The sequence below is a fragment of the Eucyclogobius newberryi genome, unplaced genomic scaffold, assembly GCF_026437365.1.
Source record: "Eucyclogobius newberryi isolate DKJ021-1_F unplaced genomic scaffold, fEucNew1.0.hap1 SCAF_3, whole genome shotgun sequence".
In the NCBI taxonomy this organism is placed as follows: domain Eukaryota; kingdom Metazoa; phylum Chordata; class Actinopteri; order Gobiiformes; family Gobiidae; genus Eucyclogobius; species Eucyclogobius newberryi.
The window spans coordinates 30,368,621-30,384,823 of NW_027315945.1; the positions used below are offsets into that span (position 1 = coordinate 30,368,621).

General features: G+C 44.6%; 2 protein-coding genes across 2 annotated transcripts in view; one reads left to right on the forward strand and one right to left on the reverse strand.

Annotated features, from left to right (window-relative positions):
* The window catches only part of rps27.2 (ribosomal protein S27, isoform 2), a 319,694-nt gene that overhangs the window by 242,048 nt on the left and 61,443 nt on the right, over positions 1-16,203 (reverse strand). The window lies entirely within an intron of this gene.
* LOC140374674 (small conductance calcium-activated potassium channel protein 1-like) overlaps positions 1-16,203 on the forward strand; it is a 103,876-nt gene that overhangs the window by 54,095 nt on the left and 33,578 nt on the right. Inside the window, exons 4-6 of the mRNA XM_072461662.1 lie at positions 1,201-1,497; positions 3,831-3,952; positions 8,665-8,806. Coding sequence (XP_072317763.1) covers positions 1,201-1,497; positions 3,831-3,952; positions 8,665-8,806 — 561 coding nt within the window. The remainder of the gene's footprint in view (positions 1-1,200; positions 1,498-3,830; positions 3,953-8,664; positions 8,807-16,203) is intronic.

The window sequence follows — 16,203 nt, forward strand, 5'->3', positions numbered from 1 at the left end:
CGAGGTGTCGCGTGTAGCGGTGTAGCGGCGAAGGTTCGTGAAGCGGGCGGCGGCCGTGGAGCGGTGTGCTGGCCGTGGAGCGGTGTGCTGGCCGTGGAGCGGTGTGCTGGCCGTGGAGCGGTGTGCTGGCCGTGGAGCGGTGTGCTGGCCGTGGAGCGGTGTGCTGGCCGTGGAGCGGTGTGCTGGCCGTGGAGCGAGGAAGGCAGCGGCGGCTGTGAGGTCCTTGGCGCCGGTGGCAACGGAGGCGATATCCGAGAGTTCCTTAGCGGTAGAACGCTTTAGCGGCGTGTTAGCTCCTTACGTGGCCTTTACTCAGATGAGGACGTAGCGCTGATCCACGTAAACGGCGTAGATTACTTCAAAAAGGAAGAGAAACGAAGTAGCAAAGAAAGTCTCTGTCCGGTTTAGCGCTTAAGCTTAGTTCCAGGTGGTTCCAGGTGGTTTCAGGTGGTTTCAGGTGGTTTCAGAGTCCAGGGCTGGCATGGCCTTGTCGACCACGTGACGGACGGATTTTTGTTGAGACAAAGGAAAAAGTGAAAGGCTCGTCCGTGGAGACGGCTTCCAAGAGAAAAGACAAAGGGGATGAGAAGAGAAGAGAAGAGAAGAGGAAGAACTTCCCGTTTAACATTTCCTGGTCGAGAAAATAAAGTAACGTAAGTAACGTAAATAATGGCAAAACATTTAAACCCTGTTTTAACATTTACACGTTAAACACTTTTGAGCAGTTTATACACATTATTTCTTGAGGTAGATACATTTTACATCTTCTTTCACCTGTGATGGGCACTCGAGTTAAAGCATTGGGAATATAAAACCTTAAACAGTGGAAAAATACATAACACAAGGTGAAACATACGGTGTACGGAGTTGATTCGGACAAACATTCATGGCATAATCACATAAAACATAGTTTTCATCGGGGCGTCCTCCTGTAAGACTGTGGGGAGAAGATCTGTTATCACACAAGTCACAGCGGCTCCCTGCGGTGAGGGACAGAGGGAGAACGAAAAACCCCCAATGTTCAAAGAGAGATTGTCTGTTATCTGGCCGTGGAATGTCCATCTCCATTCCCCTACAAGACTTTAAGTTAAAATTGCCCTGATTTCTTTAACCATCAGCTCCCTCATCCGCGGGATGAGTGGACTGTCAGTGGAGCGTGAAGAGGAAACTTACCATAAAAACTCTTTTCTGCCTCTGCAGCTGTTCGTCATCGACAACGGGGCGGACGACTGGCGCATCGCCATGACGATGGAGCGGGTGCTGCTCATCTCTCTGGAGCTGTTGGTTTCCGCGGTGCACCCGATCCCCGGAGACTTCAAGTTCCAGTGGAGGGCGCGGTTGGCCTTCTCTTACGCTCCGTCCCAGGCCGAGGCCGACCTGGACATGGTGCTGAGTGTTCCCATGTTCCTGCGGCTCTACCTCATCGCCAGAGTCATGCTCCTGCACAGCAAACTGTTTACCGACGCCTCGTCCCGGAGTATAGGCGCCCTAAACAAGGTCTGTGTTCACACTCATCACAGCTTTAAAGAAAGAGTTCTGTGGCGTTACTGCACTGCACACAGACTTAGATGTGAACCCGGTGGATCTCTCATAATACGATACGAGACGGGAGCGTGAAATGGGAACAAGATATTGCATATGAGTCAAATGGGGCATGAAAAGTACCAAACAGAATGAGATTTGGCCTTCAAGTGCTGAGGATAATAAACATGGCATATAGTAAATGATTGGCAGTGAGATAACAACGTTATAGAATCAGCACATATACAGTATATGCTAACAAGAGTGGAGAGCCTGGTTTGGTCACCAGTGAAGCAGCAGCAGTGACTTGATCTACAGTCACTACATTTACATACACACCAGGAAAACTGCATAACTGGCCAACTACAATGTAAACAGCATTTTCAAAATGTATGTAAATCCAGGAACTGCAGTTAAAGGTTATTTTGATTTGAATCTCCCAGATCCCATAAACACATCTGGAGAAGTCTGTGTCGTATTGATGCTGCCTGTGCGATAAAGACAGGAGCAGACTCGGAGAGGCTTTCATCTGTTTGGACGTGTACGCACTCGTTTCAGATCAACAGCAATGACAAACTGCAGTCCCACCACAGCATCCAAGTGAAAATAAATGCTAACGGAAAGCAGCACAGTTCCTATCAGGTCTGAAAATCAAATGCCCAACCTAAATGAGTTGTTGCTTATCCATGAACGTCTCTTCATACCCGTTTGTTTTTTGACCTGCAACTAACTGGGCATCTGCATGTAAACATAGTGACTGAAGAGGAGGTGAGAAGAGGCGGTGCCGTCATTGTGGACTTCGAAACATGACTCAAACTCATTTAGCAGCGCTTCAAGGACCTGCCCCTCACCGCTCAGATACACACAGTTTAAATTGTACCACTTATTCACAAATGAAACTGCAGCAGGCCAATTACTTCAGCGCTGAGCCAGGAGTCAAAGGGCGAGTCCCGTTCCCCCATAACAGTCAAGATTCTGCAAGTGCAAATCAGAAGCTCGAGAATATGAGAGTCTAATGTTAAATGCAATTAAGTCTTCTCTGTATTGCATGGGCTTCTGTGTCGTTTTAAGCTGCCTACATAGGACTTGCTGAAAGAGAATTGTTGTATTTTGAAGGGCTGTTGTGATCGATTAATCAGCGAAAGGGGCGTAAGGTGGCAGAATCTCACACACAAATGACTATGTACGCAGAGAAATACTAGTAAATGAAATGGCCTCCTCATAAAAAGTGATTAAACTGTCCAGTCACGTCCGAACCTGGAGCTGACTCGCCCCATGTCTTGTGCACAGGACTTAAACAAACTTAATGCGCATTAGTTTGTTAAAAGTGTACTTTTTTAGTGCGACTTTGCAGTTGTTAAATGTTTGCCGTTGCTCGTCATGTTACGATTCCAGGACAAATTTTCAGGACAAAAAACGTTTATCCTTATCTTATCTAATCCTCCAAACAGTTATCGACCCAACGATTACAGCCCAAGTATTTAGAATGTGTGAAAAGCTCTTAAAATAGTGCCTATAACTGGACGCTGAAACCTATGGATATCCCAGCCTAGTATGACTAAAGATGGTTGTGTCAGGAATCTAGGATAAAAAGTAGAGATGATAAAAAGTGTCTGTTTTAGCACGGCCTGGAGACTGGTTCCCTCTGTATATTCTGTACAGAAGGTCTGGGTCTGGTCTCCACCTCCTTCTCCTGTGATTCAGGCCAAACGCAGACACCACATGGTAACAAGTCTGCCATGTTTCTCGGTCTCCCGTCTGAGTTATTTATTTTTTATGTTTTTCACTCGTAAGCTGCCATTTTTGTGTTATTGTGGATGGACTAATCCACCCGTCAATCACATCCATCTAAACTGGCAGATGAAACCAGAGTCGAGACTTCATGTTGGAGGAAGGAGCGTGAATTCTTGTTTCTCCATCGCTAAATCTAAAAAGCAGAAAATGGGCCTCTTGTAACGCTGTCATTAATGATTATTTTAGTTAGACGACGAGACAAACGATTATTTCTATAGTACATTGAGACTTTATAAATACATCAAGGTTGAAATATGGTAAGAAGTGTGTTATTGATAAAGATCTGAAACGGTTCATTCGTTTTTGACATTTTGATGAAATAATGCCACTGTTTTTGTCTTTTTGTACATATTTACATTTTATACAAGTCCGTATAGTCCAGACAATGATGATTACAGTTATTTTTTACAGTCGACTTGTCACGGTCAGTCGAGTCATCATCGCTGCCCGGCACCTGACCAGCAGATTGCCGCGGGGGTCACTCTACTTTCTAATGTTTTTTGTTGTTGTTGCAGGTTCATTTTAACACACGGTTTGTAATGAAAACGCTCATGACGATCTGCCCCGGGACGGTGCTGCTGGTCTTTAGCATCTCCCTGTGGATCATCGCTGCCTGGACGGTGCGAGTATGCGAGAGGTGGGTGGACATTCCTCCCTGACTGGACTCAACTGATAAACCCGGTTGCTTTAGTTGTTGTTGCTGTGACCTTCCAGTGTTGCCATGGAAATGTGCACGACGTCATGTTAAAAACTATCGATGGCATCTAGCCGCGTCACAGGAAACAACATTTGAACTCAATGTTGATACTGAGAAAAAGGTTTTGATTCTCGGCAAAACTTTTTACACCCGAGTGAGAGTTAAAAACATTCTCAACACAAAAAAAGTCGAAACAGTTTGATCTTTGATTGTTTGCGTGTTTTTGGCATGGACACTCTTTCTTTTATGTTAGTCTTTTCTTTAGTTTGATGTTTTGTAGTTTTTGTGTTTATGTGTTATGTTGTTGGACCAGAGAGACTTATATTTACATTTCTTTTACAATCACAATACAGCTAAAAAACCTTAATATTAAAGGTATATTAAACCCAATCAAAATGGTTAACGATACTAACACAAATAAGAATTTAAAAATATATATATTACCGGTATACATTTATAAGGAACCCATTTAAATGACAAAGAATATCAAAAACTATTTACATTTGACTGTACTATAGACGGAAAAGGGGAGGCGCTATACTCATTTCAAGTTAAATAACCTTTGAACAGAGTTTTGAACAGATAAGGTGTTTTTTTTTATCATTATATAAAAACAACAAAAAGACAAAAACTTGTGGCTTTAAATTATTCAAACATTGTCGTATTTATACATTTTCTCAGTAACGATACCGAATGAATCTGAAGTTTATTATAGTTTCGACAACACTAATAGAATATGTGAAATACTTTTAGAAGACTCTATAAATAGGTTATGTTATAATAATAGTGTGTAATTGTCTAGTAACTGCTCCTGTCTGTGCGGCGCACCACAAATACACCAGACTGAGCTGTAATAGCACAATGAATTCAATAGAGAAAATAAATTGATTTGGCAGGAAACATAATCTGAGACATGTGTGCAATGTAATAGAGCTTTAGACTTTGGTTTATGAGGCTTTCTAACCAGTTGCACCACTAATTTGATACAGACAGTGGAGTTGGTTATTTAATTTGGAATATATCCACTAGTATACAATAAATACATGCAGTATAAATGTTCTAATGATGAGAAATGGAGACAGTTTTGTGCTCAACAGAGACGAAGTTTGGGAAGTAACTTTCCCATTCAAACCATTTGCGGTTTAGTCTATAGAAAGTCTATAGAAAAATATAGACTTTACAAAAACAAAACAAAACAAAAAACTAATTTCAAATATATTTTGGAAACTTTACAAACCGCAAATGGTTTCCAATATATTTCACTAAAAATAATTGTGTCATGGAAATTAGTTGCCTCACAGTTGTTTAGCCTCCGTCGTGCCTTCAGACGCTAAATACTGTATTTGAATTTGACAAAATGTATTGGAAATGTACTTCCGGGACCTTGGTGTGTCAAAGTGGGCCAGACTGTTGATAGTTGTGCCGCAATTACAAGTTTTGAAGTGCTTTTTGTAAAACAAAAAGCCTTAAAGGTGCCATAACATGCTTTTTTTCACGTTTCGTAGTCTATCCTAAGTGTATAATTGATAATAATAAGGGTTGTGCAACACCCTTAACATAATAGTTAAGAAATATCACCCAGACCTTGGACCCCCTCACCAACCCGGAAATGCAAACGGCTTGGTTTGATATTCGCCCCCACCCTTGCGAAGACCGATCTGGCTCCCCCGCCCAACCTGTGACGTAGTCTCAGAGCGCTTGTGTGCCCCGCCCACCTGTGACGTAGTCTCAGAGAGCGTGTGTGCCCCGCCCACCCGTGACGTAGCCCCACAGCTGTCTGCTCCGCGCTGCGCTGCTCCGCGCGAGTGAGAAACGATAGAACTTCAGATCAACATTACTTTGAGACTAAATAAATCTGGTGTTTATTCTACAGCGTGCGCAGAACAGATATATCTATAGATGGAGGGGGGGATGGTGACGCGTGCTTGCCCTTATGACGCGGTCTTGCCCCACCGCCCGTCAGTTTGGAGATTGGAGGAAAGGAGATAGTCTGTAATATAGCTAAACACTGCGGGAATCAATCAAAAAAACACTCTGGGTACATATATGAAGCACAAATAGCAATGTAAGAAGGTTAAAAGCTCTGAAAAGTCGATTTTGCATGTTATTGGACCTTTAAGCAGGATCAGTAATGCCTTTTCCTAATGAACCATGTCATAAATAAACTAAATAGCAAAATGAAACACTTTAGTTAAATGTAAAATGGATTTTTAACCTGGTTATAATGGTGTTTTCTCATCGTAAACTCACTCAAAGTTGTATTTTATGTTTGAGTATTCTTGTATTGTCCTCCATTTGAGGCTTGAGTGCTCAGAAATGGTCTGTTTTCACCTATCCCCTAGCTCCGCCCACTGTCCGTAGACATCCATGGACCTGTTCCAATTACTAGGCCATTTTAGATCAATGTTATTTTACAATGAATAAAATGTAAAATAATGATATTACATCATGTTATAAATTAATACTAAATACACATAAAAAAGTACAATATCCGTTTTAATGTTCTACAAAAGATAAGAAAAGCTTGCCACTATTTGCAAAACAAATATCGAGACTAAAAGTATTGTTCATTTCTCATGTATTGGACAATAAGTTCAATTATTTTGAAAGGTCTATACATGCATACTGAACATTAAAAGGTATATTGTGTCCAGTGCCTTTTACATCCAGGAACACAATGCAAACATGGTTCACTCTTGGGACTTTAACCTGAAGAGAACAGAGTGCCCTCACTTACTGTATAGGACAGCACTAAAACGTTCATTCATTGTTTATACAGGATATGAATGTTAAATAAGACTGGGTCAACAAAATGTCACCCACAATTAAAAGTGCGTCACGACGACATGATGGTACAGAAACATTGAACATGGAGGAACCTTTACAGCTGGACTGTGGGACTTATAGTGAGGAGTCCACCATCTGCTTGTTCCACTGGAGATGGTACGGCTTTGTTTGAACTGTTCCGCAGTAAAGCAGGAAAGGACAGTGTGAAATGGGGATGAGAGAGAAGGGAGGACATGCAGTAAACTGTCTGAGTCGGGATTCAAACTCTCAACCCTGCATACGTGTGCTGTGCCTTAACCACTCCACCACCGGGCAGTACACAGTATGACATTTAAACATGCCTTTAAACATACATTCATACTGTGGGTGAGCAGAGTCGCTTAGCTACAGATCTGACCTTCAACAGGCGCATCTCCATGGAGATGGATACTGTATGTTCAGTGCCATAATATGGAACATTCCAGGCAACCTCTCATCTCCATCTCCATGGAGACAAGCAGGGGGCGGACCCTTCTCTAAAAAGTTACATGGTGCAGCAGGAATACCACTGGCTATGTTTACATAACACAACAAAAATCCGATTATGATCTGATTTCTGGAGTAGTCTGATTTGTTGAGTTACTGATTGTTCACAGCTGTGCAGATTTTGACATGGAAAATTATGCAGAAAAAAAGCAAAATGAAGACAAAAGTTTAAGAAAAACATGTTAAAGATTATAAGAATACATTTTCATTATACATCGTCTTTCAACAGTTACTCTAAATATCCATTGATGAACTGACACATGTCTCCAGGTGTTTTGATGATCAGATTTCTCTTGACCATGTAAACACTATGACACAATAACTCTAAAGCAGGATAATCCCAGTAACCCATTTTATAAATAAAAAACTATATATTAAGTTACTAAACTGTGTACATGATGTGTCAGAGATATTTTACTCTCTACAGCTCAAAGGTTAACAAACAAACAAACAAACAAACAAACAGAAATGTTCCCACTAATTTATCAAGAATAACTCATTGTCATTGTTACATTACATTAGAGCGTCGATCAATCTAACAATATTCATAGAGTTACTAAAGTAAAGTCCTTATTGTGTGATATGATGCCACAGACAGTGTTTATTTTAAGAAGCTGGAGGAAATGTCAGCTGGTTAATAATGTTGATTAAAAGTCCCCCTGTCCAGCTGCTGTAAGCCGCTCTGTGGTCATCATCCAGGCTTTATTAGCATTTCTTTTATAGACGGCTTTAGACAATGTATAATCCTTACAAAAATAGCTGAATGATTAAATGATTAAAGCTTGTCATTTTACAATAGCAAAACACACACACAGGCCCTTTTCAGAAATCACAGGCATAAGTTACGGTTTTCAGGGGATAACTACCATGTTGCTATGGTAGCTCTGATATTATTGCCTAAGACAAAAATACTGTAAATAAAGAACACGTTCAATTATGGTTAGTCTAAGTATAGTGAATTTTTAGACTTGACAAATCTTTATTGATTATTTTATTATGTATGTATTGTATGTATTGTATGTGCTGTATATATTTATTCATTTTATTCATTTTATTCATTTTATTCATTTTATTTATTATCATTTATTTATTGCGAGCATATCAGCCAAATTTAAACTTCTATCTCCATTTTGCATTGCAGAACACACACACAATATCTACATAATCCATTATTTTCTATGTATTTAAAAAAAATTAAAAAACAAAGTGGAAAGCATTTAAACTGCTTTTGCGAGCCTCATGTGATTAGTTGCTATGGTAACTCTACAGTGCGGGAGAGGCTGGAGCGACAGTGGAGGATGTCAGATGTGGTTGTTTCATGAGGTGTGTGTGTGTTTCAGGTACCACGATGCCCAGGATGTGACCAGTAACTTCCTGGGTGCCATGTGGCTTATCTCCATCACCTTCTTGTCCATTGGCTACGGCGACATGGTTCCTCACACCTACTGCGGGAAAGGAGTGTGTCTGCTCACGGGAATCATGGTCAGTGCCCGCTTTACCCGCCGCCTCACGACCCCGCGGCGCTGCACGCGGTTCAGCTCGGACAAGCAATTATCTTTATTTATGATTGAGACTTTTTAAATACGTTGTCGGCCGAATAAAGGTTGAAATATGCTGCCAAAAGTAGAATATTTACAAATTAAGTGTATTATTGATGAAAATCCGTTATATTTATCCTTTTTTGACCTGTTGGTTTAATTATGCCACTGTCTTTGTTGTAAAAAGAGCCCATAAAGCCCAGATAATTATTAAAGTAAAACGATGATTATTTTCTATACTTCTATAGTTGATTAATCGCCGCAGACATCATTTTAAGAACCTTGGTGCTCTAGTGTTTTTCGCACTCTTACAATTTCAAGCTCATTCTTTGATTGTCGCCTGCCGCCATATGGATTCTGTAAACTCCAAGGACAGCAGAGATTAATAGTATTAAAAGAGTTTTGAAGTGATTTTGAGCTTTTCAGTTAGATTAATAACCGCCTCTTTCCGTAAAAGCCTTGACATTTTTTTTTGTTGACAATTCAAAAGTGTTAACAACGGCGAAACACGTTTTGAGAAGCTGCAGTTGGAAAAAAAGCTGTTCTATCGTGACATAAATACAGAAAAATAATCTAAATTGTTGCTGAACCACGCGGTAAATGTAAGTTTTATTAAGTCAAAATCTCGTTCTCGTGGAGCCAATCGCGTGTCTCGTCTCGTCCTGTGGGAACACCAGATTCGATGACGTAATGATTATTAAAAGGCCGAAATAAAAGTCGTTTCCTCAAAGATGCACTTAGTAACTTTTCTGGTGAATGGCCCGAAGCATGCTCGTAACCATGGAGATGTAATTGCTTTGCCTGGAACGTTCCACTGTATGGCGTTTAACCAATCTGTCTCCATGGACACGAGCCGGTGACGCCAACAGGCAGATCTGTGGACAGATTGCTGAAGACATGAATGTTTTCCGGGGTATTTTAGAAGAATAAAACCAACGTAAGATAGATACGTTTAAAGCTCTACTGTGGAACATCTGACGCAATATCATCTCCGCTGAGAGAAACCGGTTACAAACACCACACCAGAAAAGTTACATAGTGCATCTTTAATCAACTTTATCACAACCTTACTAATCTTGTGGCTTTCTATACATTTCATATATTACATTATTAGGCCCGAGCGCCACAAGCTGGCGAGAGGCCTATTAATCTCGTAAGGCCGTGCGAAGCACGGCTGCGAAAGTGCGCACATAGTGCGCACGAAATCGAGCGCAAAGCGCTCGCCCACTTCCAAACACTCACTAACCCACTCCTCCACTCATGCACGCCCCGTGCATACTAATTAGTAGTAGGAAAATGGAACATTACCGTTGTAAACGGGCGAAGCCCGTGCAAAAGTACGCACTAAACGAGCACTTTACATTGATCCCCATATAAAGCGCTCGTTTGCCCTAAGTAGCTCACGAATACGTTCCCCATCTCTTGCATGTTCCGTGCATATAAGCATGTAATGCAAAAAATTAACATTATTACTGTATAGAGGGCCAAAAACACAAACTGGGCGGAGCCCACTCAAAATTAACGAAAGTACCCGTCAGTGACCAGTGACCCACACCATGAGGTAGGAAAGCACTCACGCTTTCCGAAAATGTATAGTTTATGATATTTGAAAAATGGGAAACATTGTTTTCGCATCGGAATATTATTCTTTCTTCTTTCTTTCTTCTCGGGACCAACCCCCCTATTTTTCACCCAGTGAACATTGACAAAAAGTCACAAAAATTTGCACACCTCTAAAAATCGTGCCTCTCTACATTCTGGCTATTTCCCTTTTCTAAAATAAAAAAAATTGGCGCGTCAGCGCCCCCAAATGTACCAAAAATGCATTGAGAGATAGGAAATGACCCAAAAAATATCTGATCGTAGAATCATGAAATTTGGCGCAGAGGTAGATGGTGACAAGAGAAGTAAAAAATATTACTACGGCAACGCCGTCCGCCCAACCAAATGTCGGCCATATTGCTTCAAAAATGGCTAAGCATGACTAGGGAGTTTTTCCAAACGTCGTACTTTTACGAACTCCTCCCAGGGCGTTGGCTCTAAAAAGCTGAAATTTGGTGAAAATGCTACTGAGGAGTGGGACATCAAAAGTTATCCAAATTACATTGATACCTGTCACGGTCTCTGAGCGGCGAAGCCGCAAACTGTAGCAAGAATTTCAGAAATCTCCCAAATTTAACATTTCTGCCGTTTGCGCAGATAAAGTCCGAATTGCGTCAAATTAGAATCAGTTGTTAAACTGGAAAGGGAGCTAAAGGGAGCTAAAGGGAGCTAAAGAGAGCAAACAGGAGCTAAAGAGAGCTAACAGGAGCTAAAGAGAGCTAAAGGGAGCTAAAGAGAGCTAACAGGAGCTAAAGAGAGCTAAAGAGAGCAAACAGGAGCTAAAGAGAACTAAAGAGAGCTAAAGAGAACTAAAGAGAGCAAACAGGAGTTAAGAGAACTAAAGAGAGCTAAAGAGAGCTAACAGGAGCTAAAGGGAGCTAAATGGAGCTAACAGGAGCTAAAGAGAGCAAACAGGAGCTAAAGAGAGCTAAAGAGAGCTAAAGAGAGCTAAAGGGAGCTAAAGAGACCAAACAGGAGCTAAAGAGAGCTAACCGGAGCTAAAGGGAGCTAAAGAGAGCTAACAGGAGCTAAAGGGAGCTAACATGAGCTAAAAAGAGCAAACAGAAGCTAAAGAGAGCTAAAGAGAGTAACAGGAGCTAAAGGGAGCTAAATGGAGCTAACAGGAGCTAAAGAGAGCAAACAGGAGCTAAAGAGAGCTAAAGAGAGCTAAAGAGAGCTAACAGGAGCTAAAGGGAGCTAAATGGAGCTAACAGGCGCTAAAGAGAGCAAACAGGAGCCAAAGAGAGCTAACAGGAGCTAAAGGGAGCTAAAGAGAGCAAACAGGAGCTAAAGAGAGCTAAAGGGAGCTAAAGGGAGGTAAAGAGAGCAAACAGGAGCTAAAGAGAGCTAACCGGAGCTAAAGGGAGCTAAAGAGAGCTAACAGGAGCTAAAGAGAACTAAAGAGAGCTAAAGAGAGCTAAAGAGAGCTAAAGAGAGCTAACAGGAGCTAAAGAGAGCAAACAGGAGCTAAAGAGAACTAAAGAGAGCTAAAGAGAGCTAAAGAGAGCTAACAGGAGCTAAAGGGAGCTAAATGGAGCTAACAGGAGCTAAAGAGAGCAAACAGGAGCTAAAGAGAGCTAACAGGAGCTAAAGGGAGCTAAAGAGAGCAAACAGGAGCTAAAGAGAGCTAAAGGGAGCTAAAGGGAGCTAAAGAGAGCAAACAGGAGCTAAAGAGAGCTAACCGGAGCTAAAGGGAGCTAAAGAGAGCTAACAGGAGCTAAAGGGAGCTAACCGGAGCTAAAGGGAGCTAAAGGGAGCTAAAGAGAGCTAACAGGGGCTAAAGGGAGCTAAAGGGAGCTAAATGGAGCTAACAGGAGCTAAAGAGAGCTAACAGGAGCTAAAGGGAGTTAAAGAGAGCTAACAGGAGCTAAAGGGAGCTAACAGGAGCTAAAGGGAGCTAACAGGAGCTAAAGATAGCTAACAGGAGCTAAAGAGAGCTAACCGGAGCTAAAGGGAGCTAAAGGGAGCTAAAGGGAGCTAAAGAGAGCTAACAGGAGCTAAAGGGAGCTAACTGGAGCTAAAGGGAGCTAAAGGGAGCTAAAGAGAGCTAACAGGAGCTAAAGGGAGCTAAATGGAGCTAAATGGAGCTAACAGGAGCTAAAGAGAGCTAACAGGAGCTAAAGGGAGTTAAAGAGAGCTAACAGGAGCTAAAGGGAGCGAACAGGAGCTAAAGATAGCTAACAGGAGCTAAAGAGAGCTAACAGGAGCTAAAGAGAGCTAAAGAGAGCTAAAGGGAGTTAAAGAGAGCTAACAGGAGTTAAAGAGAGCTAACAGGAGCTAAAGGGAGCTAACAGGAGCTAAAGAGAGCTAAAGAGAGCTAAAGAGAGCTAAAGGGAGCTAAAGGGAGTTAAAGAGAGCTAACAGGAGTTAAAGAGAGCTAACAGGAGCTAAAGGGAGCTAACAGGATCTAAAGGGAGCTAACAGGATCTGATCGCGCCTTGTGTTATTCCCTTGTCTGTTCTGATTGCATAATGAAGGTCCCACACTCCCCTGTGCCATATCCTCCTACTCTCTGCTCCTCTCTCACTCTTTCTCTATCATCACATTTCTCTCTTTCTCTTTATACAGCTCTCTGTAGCATTTCTTCACATCTTTTCCTCTCTCTTTACTCTCTTTACAGTTCTCTCTCTCTCTCCTTCCCTCCCTCTCCTATTTCTCTTATTTTCCCTCTTTCAGTCGTTCTTTCTTCTATACTTTCTGTCTGGCTGACCAGCTTTTCTTCTCACTACCCTTCTCTCTTCTTCACCTTCCTATTTTTCTCTCTCTCCCATTCACTTAGCTTCCTCTTCGCTCCCTTTCTACCTCCTCTCACCCTCCTCCCTCTCTTCATCACATTCCCCTTGCTCTCGCTCTCCTTCACATCACTCTCTCTCACCCTCTCTCTCTCTTCTCCCTCTGTCTGACCAGCTTCTCCTCTCTCTACCCTCCTCCCTCTCTTTGTCACCTTCACTCTCTCACCCTCTCTCCCTCACTCTCACCCTCTCTCTCTTCTCTACTCCCTCTGTCTGACCAGCTTCTCCTCCCTCAGGCCGTGTGTTTATTTCAGTCCATCTGTTCGTATCACTGGGAGAGCCGCTGACAGCTCCTCCATTTGCTTCACTTCACAGGTATTCCGCTCTCCACAAACTCGCCCACAAATACTTAGACGACTTTGTTCTCCGCGTCTGTCCGTGTCTTTCATCTTGTCACATCTTGTTACTGTCTCTCTGCGGCGGGAGGTCAGACTCGATGTTTTCATCATCCTTCCCCTTACCGCCAATCAATGTGATTGACAAAAAGCAGTTTCATATTTTAAAATGTCTCAACGGCATGCGCATTATAACAACCCATCCATCCATCCATCTTCTGCCGCTTTATCCGGGGCCGGGTCGCGGGGGCAGCAGTCTGAGCAGGGACTCCCAGACTTCCTTCTCCCCAGACACTTCCTCTAACTCCTCCGGGGGGATCCCGAGGCGTTCCCAGGCCAGCCGAGAGACATAGTCTCTCCAGCGTGTCCTGGGTCTTCCCCGGGGCCTCTTCCCGGTGGGACATGCCTGAAACACCTCCCGAGGGAGGCGCCCAGGAGGCATCCGGAACAGATGCCCGAGCCACCTCAGCTGGCTCCTCTCGACGTGGAGGAGCAGCGGCTCTACTCCGAGCTCCCTCCGTGTGGCCGAGCTCCTCACCTTATCTCTAAGGGAGCGCCTGGCCACACGGCGGAGGAAACTCATTTCGACCGCTTGTATCCGCGATCTTGTTCTTTCGGTCACTACCCAAAGCTCATGACCATAGGTGAGGGTAGGAACGTAGACCGACCGGTAAATCGAGAGCTTTGCCTTTCGGCTCAGCTCCCTCTTCACCACAACGGTCCGATGCAGCGACTGCATCACTGCAGCCGCTGCACCGATCCGCCTGTCGATCTCACGCTCCATCCTTCCCTCACTCGTGAACAAGACCCCGAGATACTTAAACTCCTCCACTTGGGGCAAGGACACCCCACCCACCTCGAGAGGGCAAGCCACCTTTTTCCGGTCGAGAACCATGGCCTCGGATTTGGAGGTGCTGATTTTCATCCCAGCCGCTTCACACTCGGCTGCAAACCGTCCCAGTGCATGTTGCAGGTCCGGGTTTGATGGAGCCATCAGGACAACATCGTCTGCAAACAGCAGAGATGAGACCCTGTGGTCCCCAAACCAGACACCCTCCGACCCCTGACTGCGCCTAGAAATTCTGTCCATAAAAATTATGAACAGAACCGGTGACAAAGGGCAGCCCTGGCGGAGTCCAACATGCACTAGGAACAGGTCTGACTTACTGCCGGCAATGCGAACACAGCTCCTGCTCCGGTCATACAGGGACCGGACAGCCCTGAGCAAAGGGCCCCGGACCCCGTACTCCCGAAGCACCCCCCAAAGGACACCCCGAGGGACACGGTCGAAAGCCTTCTCCAGATCCACAAAGCACATGTAGACTGGTTGGGCAAACTCCCATGAACCCTCGAGCACCCGATGGAGGGTATAGAGCTGGTCCAGTGTTCCACGACCGGGACGAAAACCACTCTGCTCCTCCTGAATCCGAGGTTCGACTATCGGTCGGATTCTCCTCTCCAGTACCTTGGAATAGACCTTACCTGGGAGGCTGAGGAGTGTGATCCCTCTGTAGTTGGAACACACCCTCCGGTCCCCCTTCTTGAACAGAGGGACCACCACCCCGGTCTGCCAGTCCAGAGGCACGGTCCCCGAACGCCACGCGATGTTGCAGAGACGTGTCAACCAAGACAGTCCTACAACATCCAGATACTTTAGGTACTCAGGGCGGATCTCATCCACCCCCGGAGCCCTGCCACCGAGGAGTTTGCGAACAACCTCAGTGACTTCAGCTTGGGTGATGGATGAGCCAGCCTCCGAGTCCCCGGTCTCTACTTCCTCTTCGGAAGACGTGACTGAGGGATTAAGGAGATCCTCAAAGTATTCCTTCCACCGTCCGACGACATCCCCAGTCGAGGTCAGCAGGCCTCCACCCGCACCGTAAACGGTGTTGGTGAGACACTGCTTCCCCCTCCTGAGGCGCCGGACGGTTTGCCAGAATTTCTTTGGTGCCGACCGATAGTCCTCCTCCATGGCCTCCCCGAACTCCTCCCAGGCCCAGGTTTTTGCCTCTGCGACAGCACGAGCCGCGGCTCGCTTGGCCTGCCGATACCCCTCGATGACCTCCGGAGACCTACAAGCCAGAGTGGCCTGATAGGCCTCCTTCTTCAGTCTGACGGCATCCCTTACTTCCGGTGTCCACCACCGGGTTCGGGGGTTGCCGCCACGACAGGCACCGGAGACCTTGCGACCACAGCTCCGCGCAGCCGCATCAACAATGGAGGCGGAGAACATGGTCCACTCGGACTCAATGTCCCCAGCCTCCCCCGGGACATGGGAGAAGCTCTCCCGGAGGTGCGAGTTGAATACCCTACTGACAGAGGGCTCCACTAGACGTTCCCAACAGACCCTCACAATGCGCTTGGGTCTGCCAAGTCTGTCCGGCTTCCTCCTCCGCCAGCGGATCCAACTCACCACCAGGTGGTGATCGGTTGACAACTCTGCCCCTCTCTTCACCCGAGTGTCCAAGACACGCGGCCGGAGGTCTGATGACACGACAACAAAGTCGATCATTGACCTCCGGCCTAGGGTGTCCTGGTGCCATGTGCACTGATGAACACCCTTGTGCTTGAACATGGTGTTCGTTATGGACAATCCGTGGCTAGCACAGAAG